The sequence below is a fragment of the Chelonoidis abingdonii genome, chromosome 5, assembly GCF_003597395.2.
Source record: "Chelonoidis abingdonii isolate Lonesome George chromosome 5, CheloAbing_2.0, whole genome shotgun sequence".
Taxonomy (NCBI): Eukaryota; Metazoa; Chordata; order Testudines; family Testudinidae; genus Chelonoidis; species Chelonoidis abingdonii.
This window is the reverse complement of record NC_133773.1, coordinates 116218507-116225426: the sequence shown is the minus strand read 5'-3', so window position 1 is coordinate 116225426 and position 6920 is coordinate 116218507. Positions and strand designations below refer to the sequence as shown.

At 37.4% G+C, this 6920-nt stretch overlaps 1 protein-coding gene across 6 annotated transcripts in view; it reads left to right on the top strand.

The window, feature by feature from the left end:
• Nucleotides 1-6920, top strand: part of CPEB2 (cytoplasmic polyadenylation element binding protein 2) — a 105614-nt gene that overhangs the window by 78489 nt on the left and 20205 nt on the right. For all 6 annotated transcript variants that reach the window (XM_075066583.1, XM_075066580.1, XM_075066581.1 and 3 more), the window contains 3 exons: nt 2128-2246; nt 2541-2655; nt 4451-4632. In XM_075066583.1, coding sequence (XP_074922684.1) covers nt 2128-2246; nt 2541-2655; nt 4451-4632 — 416 coding nt within the window. The remainder of the gene's footprint in view (nt 1-2127; nt 2247-2540; nt 2656-4450; nt 4633-6920) is intronic.

Sequence of the window (6920 nt, the reverse complement as noted above, 5' to 3'; positions counted from 1 at the left end):
AATTACCTTGACAAATTGGAGGATTGGTCTGTAATCAACAAGATGAAATTCAGTCAAGACCACTGCAAAGTACTACATTTATGAAGGAATAATCAAATGCAGAACTACAAAATAGGGAATAACTGGCTATGGAGTAGTAGTGCAAAAAAGGATCTGGGGGTTATAGTGGATCACAAATGGAATATGAGCCAACAATATGATACCGTTTGTGAAAAAGGCAAATGTCATTCAAGACATTGTCCTGTTTCACTGGTGAGGCCTCAGTTGGAATACTATGTCCAGTTTTGGGTTCCACTTTATAGGAAAAATGGGGACAAAATTGGATAGTCCAGGAAAGAGCTACAAAAATGATATAAGGCTTAGAATACTTGACCTATGAGGAAAGCTTAAAAAACCTCAGTAAGTTTAGTCTTGAAAAGAGAAGACTGAGGGGGACACCAGAAAATAGTCTTCAAATATATTAAGGGCTGTTGTTAAGAGGAAGGTGATCAGTTGTTCTCCATATACACTGAAGGTAGGAAAAGAAATAATTGGCTTAATCAGTAACAAGGGAGATTTAGATTAGATGTTCGGAAAAACATTCTAACTATAAAAGTTACATTCTGTAATAGGCTTCCAAGGGAGGTTTTAGAATCCCGGTCACTGGAGGTTTTTTAAGAACAGGATAAACAAACACCTGATAAGGATTGTCTAGAGATATACATGATCCTGTCTCAGTGCAGGAAGGCTGGGAAGAACTAGATGACCATTTGAGGTCCCTTCAAGCTCTACATTTCTATGATTCTGTAAGAGGATAGTGCAGACTTGTTGTAGGTAGAAGTGCAGAATATTTTATCTATCAGCAGCAGTGATTGAACTCTCCTCTGTTGTAGGATAAAGTATTACAGAAGAGTAGCACCTACAAAGATTTTAAATGCACCTAAGTCCCCTCAATCAGCCCTGTGCACCCAATTCTCCCCCTAATAATCAGACGTGTGTGTGTGTATGTACTCTTGAAGCACCAAGCGTCCCACTCACCAAATCAATCAGGATTATGTGCACCTGTTCCCGAAGCAAGCAAGGAAGTTTGTCTGAACCTGACCTGTCATACAATCCAATTTCTGTGTGCTCAGGCCATACGATCCAATTTCTGTGTGCTCAGGCCAACAATCAAGTTTGTGTGCACAGTGCATAAATTGTCAATTATTATCTGGTTACCAATAATTATCTTAAATCCTGTCACTTTTATAAAAAGAAAAAAAATTCTGGTTGCACCTGATTTGCATAGGATCCACTTCTCTACGAAGTTTTGTGTAAAAAGAAAAAATGTTTTTAAAGAAGTATCGGTCAACAGTGAAGAGTAGAACTGAGAAGGAAATATTCCAGCCAAAGCCCATTTTCAAAGAAATCCTGTTAAAAATTTAAATAGTGAAAGTAAACTCAAATTGCATTGAAAATTTATGGCATAAAAATGAACTAAAATTTTCACACTGAATTGGTAACATACTTCAGAGAAAAACTGTACTTTAGAGAAAAAGAAGAAATGTTTGTGTTTTCTAAATATATTTTAGAACAAAACCCTAACTGTGGAGTTTTTCTGCAAAAGTTTTAAAAAAAGTTGTTAAACTAGAACCATTAAAATGCTTTGCTAGTGGCTCCCCCCACCAGTATTAATTATGCATTTAAATTCCTATTTGAATAGCGTTTGAGAGGCTTGGTAAATCACTTATGCAACAGAGTACTTTGCTCTAATCTCTGGAATTGAGATTAGCCTTTTTGTGCTAAATAAGATTTTCATCATGTCTACTGCTAGCAGTGAAATGTGTTTTTGGGTCTTAAGTAAAATGTTATCTTAAACTTCCCAGTGTGTGATTGATAGTCTCTTTTAGAAGAACATTAAGGACTGAGCTATTGATGAAGAATTTTGTTACTAAAGGATTTAAGGTCGGTGCTAACGTAAATGGTCATGGAGGTTATTTACATAGATGAAGATGCTGTCTGATTTTATAAACAGATAATTAGTTTGACATTGAATCTTGCTTTGCAAATAAAGATGTTCGCATGGAGAAGACACTTTTTGTGAAGAACAGAAGAGAAAAAAATGCACACTTTCAGCTAATTTTGTTGTTGTTGTTGTTGTTGCTTCAGGATACGCGTTCCTCCTTTTCCAAGAGGAGAGCTCTGTTCAGGCACTGATTGATGCCTGCATTGAAGAAGATGGAAAGCTCTATCTATGTGTTTCCAGTCCTACTATCAAGGACAAGCCAGTAAGTAAACAGTAGGTGGCCTCCAGGCTATAGCTGCCGTCTGTCTAAAGCTGCTCCTGAGATGATGATGGTGAAAATAATCAAAAGCAAGCTACTGTTGTCAGAGTTCAACATCTGGGACAACCGAATGACTTAAATAACCGCAGTGTCTTGAATTAATAGGATTAAAACAGAGCAACTAGACATGGTCAGTTAATGAGACTGTGACTAGCTGACAGTTTTATATAGACTGAACATGCTAGGACTGTAATGTGGTGAGACTTAAGCATGCAGTTTTCTTCTTTTGTTAAATAGGTTCAGATTCGTCCCTGGAACTTAAGTGATAGTGACTTTGTGATGGATGGTTCACAGCCGCTTGATCCTCGAAAAACAATTTTTGTTGGAGGCGTCCCTAGGCCATTAAGAGCTGGTAAGTATAAAACTGGTATTGTAGTGTGGCAGTTTTTAAAGGTATACTATTGTCAGTAATAAATTGAATCATACATATTGCATAAGATTTATAAACAAGAATATCTTGATGGTAGACTATCTGTGAAATATCTCCCTGTATTTACACACTCTCTCCTGTAAAGTCTCCAGGTGGGCTGTGGCCACAAAGCACTGCTCATCATTTACATCTATTTAAAATCATCAAGAACTTCATGGTTATATCCAAATTAAAGCTACAGGAAATTCACTTATATTACTTGTCAAAGTTTTAACGTAAAATTTATCACTCAAAGGTTGGTTTTGTTGTTGTTGTTTTTTCAAAAAAAAAAAAAAAAAGTATGTGGGTAGGAGAGTCCATGCTCCCATTACTGCACTTGAACTTGCTCAGAATTTTACTGCTGCTATTCCAGTCTTACTAGTAGTCTACTAAAGCATCACATGGCATCCATCCAGTCAACAGTTTGTATGAAATGGAATCATAGTGCAATGTGCTAGAAATCCCAGCGCCTATTAGAGAGACTGCAGGAGTGCCACTCGTGATACCAGAACTTGTAATGTAGCATAACTCCATCACAGAAAGAACAGCAGTCAGAAGGAAGACACACAACATCTATTAGTCCATCACGACACTGAGAGCCAAAAAAGTGACAATCTAAGATCTGGGTGTAAAAAACCTTCTTTGCTTTTTAATTCTTGGGCCTAGAATTTCCTGGCCTTGTGGAATTTTTTCATTCACAAAAAGATTATCTTTAGCCATAATATAAACATTTTGCTTTTTGTCACTGCAGCAAAAACATAGTATGGCCTTTTTCTTCTTCCAAACAGTGTTGTGATACTTTTTCATCACTTCAGTCAAAATGGTTCCAGTTACTTGGTCAAAGCTCATTGTTTGAGTAAATTAAACAAACACAGTACTGCTTGTCATATTAATATCTGCTGAAATTGAGCTTCTGTGGCATTAATGTGATTATCTTGTCTTCACTAAAGTAGTAAGACTTTTTTTTAGCTCTCTTTTTACTGTATTTGTGAACAGATGTTTATTTAAAATAAACACTATTATTCAACAGCACCATGAGCTGATAGCTTCATGCCCTATTTCCAAGTGCATCGTCTATGTCCTAAATTTAAAATTTCACTATATACAGATTAAATCAGTTGCAGTAACTGAAGTGGGCATTTAAATGCTGTGAATGGTTTGCCAAAATACCTGGTTTGTACATTGGAAATTAACTCTTATGAAATTCTGTTCCAACTCACAAAGTCTAGATAAGCAGGCTTTGTATAGGGGTTTGAAGGATAGAAGCCCCTACTCCAAATGGAGGCAGGGTATGGAGCATTTATACAGCCAAACAGTAGTGGACTGTTACAACATGTACTCAAGGATTTTTGTAGGAATTCTACTCAGTTCACAGTCCATGCATTCATCAGCCCCTGAGTCTGCCCAAAAATCCTCTTTCACATCCCATGAAGGAAATCCCCTTGGAGTTCAGCTTTAGGGCACATAGGTGGCAGTGACTCATTGTTCTACTGAGTTTTGACTTTATAAAGTCACTTGAGATAGGGATGTGGCCACTGCTGTGAAAACAGATTTTTTTAAGTATTCTTATGAAATATTTCATATATATTTCCTAGATTTATTGGTTTGTATTTTACAATACATATGACATAATACATTACTAATATTTCTTTTCTATTACTTTTCAAATAAAAATACATTTGACAGCATTTACATTGCTTATTTTAAAATACTATTGTATTCTTTTGTTCTTCCATAGTGGAATTGGCTATGATAATGGACCGTCTCTATGGTGGAGTTTGTTATGCAGGAATTGATACTGACCCTGAGCTGAAATACCCCAAAGGTGCTGGGCGTGTTGCATTTTCCAATCAGCAGAGTTATATTGCTGCCATTAGTGCTCGATTTGTTCAACTTCAGCATGGCGATATCGATAAACGAGTAAGTTGTACAGAATTAGTTGTTTAAAACATTTACTACGTGTCTCTGCAAATAAGTGGCAAGCTATAAAACACACCTCGCAGAATTCACTGAAGTTGCATTTGGTTTGGCTTTGATACTAACTTCTTAGTTACATTTCTTTTAATAGTCATGTAACTGCTGAAGTTCTAGAAATTAAAACCTTAATGTGCAATATATATTCAGCAAAGCAGCAGTTTGTTCCTGTTACTTACTCTATACCGTATATTTTTCTTCTTCTAGAGACATAGCTCCTTTTTTGACATCAAGGGCAAAGGGCTGGAAAAATACACTTACTTTGTCTTCCTTTTATCTGAAGTAAACCAGCACCGTGATGGAATCTTCTACCATTCTGATGCTTATACACTGAAACTCCTTAGGTTTGATTTTCAGAGCAGCTTAGTATCGGCAGTTTCCATTGGTTGTAGATGCTCAAAACTTGTGAAAATATGCCCCAATGGACACCCCAAATCAGATATTGGTAGCTTTTAACATTGCAGAGAGAGCTTTTTAAATGTGCCAAAGAAGTGCTATCTTCTTGAGTTTGCAGACGGACAATTCCTGTGTATCCCCTGCTGCTCATAGCTTCCCAAAGCAAAAATCAAATTGATACTGATAAGCTTGGTCAATTTCATTACTGCTATTTAGAAGCACGTGGACAGCAAGGAAACTAACATAAATGATGTCAGTTTAAGTACAGTATGTTACTGCTTTGGAAAACTATTGGTAGTGGCAGTTATTGGAGCTTTATCATGGAGAGGGTGTTCCCAAAAAGGAATGTGAGTAAAGAGGAGGAAGGTTAGAGTAGTGGAAATGCCCTTCTCCCTTATAGCAGGCCAAAGACTGAGAGAAAAATAGTACCTCTCATTAGAATCTCCTGGCTGTTGTGGGGAGAGGGAATGCCTTATTCCTTTAAGCAGAGAAGACTGAGGAATAGCTTCACATTTTTCATACACCTATTAATTAGAGGATGAAGTAGAAGTTGAAGCCCTCATGTACGGTCCTGTGACAGAATCCTCCTTTCCAGCAATTCTATGTGTGGAGCAAGAGAGTGGACTGGACTTTTCATGAAGGCATTAATTTTATCGGTGAGACCTCCCCTTCTCATCTTCTGCATCATCAGTCTCTGGCTAATAGGTTTTTAGTCCTTTGGCTAATACATATTTATGTGGGAAGAAGGATGACCTTATAGTTCAGGTTTTGGGCTGGGGCTCTAGAGTCCAGGGTTCAATTCCTGCTCTGCCAAAGATATCCTTTGTGACCTTGGATAAGTCACTTAATTTGTCTCTGCCTCAGTTTCCACCTGCAAAATGGGAATAATAGCACTTCTCTACCTCACAAGGGTGTTGTAAGGATAAATACATTAATAATCATAAGGAACTCTGATATTATGATGATGCTGGCCATAAATGGGTAGACAGTAAATTTATCATGCCATGGTGATAAATAAGTCATTTAACTTTTCTAAAGGAACATTGAAGGCATATTGTCAGATTATGAATCCTGTTTAAACATTTCTTAGCTGTGTTACTGGGAAATTGAAACAGGAATATCTGAATGGTTCTACTGGATTAGACCAATGATCCATCTAGTCCAGTTTCTGGTCGTCTATAATGGCCAGAGGATGCTCCAGAGGAAGGTGTGAGAATCCCACACGAGGCAGATCTGATATAATCTGCTCCATGAAGTTCTCTTCCTAATCCCCAATAGAAATAGTTCTAAGCATTGGAGGGAGGGAGGGGAAGAGAGAGGGGGAGAGCGTGTGTGTGTGTGTGTGTGTGTGTTCGTTCCAAAACACTTTGCTTGCATTAACTGGTATAACTTTGGATATTCTTGTTATCCGTATAAATGTCCAGGCCCTCTAAGTTCTCTGCTTCCATGACATACTGTGCTAATCTAATTCCACAGTTGAATTATGCCATGAGTGAAAGAAGTATTTCCTTTTAACAATCTTGAATTTGCTGCTTTTCAGTTTCATTGAGTGTCACCCGTTTCTTGTGTTGTGAGCCAGGGGGAACCAAAGCACCAATCTATCTTCCCTGTACCATTCTTTCTTTCGTATACCTTTATTTTGGGTCCTTTTTTATTCCTTACCTTTCTAAGGTAAACAATCCCAAACTTCTCAATATCTCTTTTTATGAATGTTTCCATTACACTAATATTTTAATTTCCCTTCTCTGAATCCCCTCTAATTCTGCTGTATACATTTTGAGGTGGATGCTGATCAGATGGTTCCTCAGTTTCTTTGATAGAGTATGGCATAATCTCTC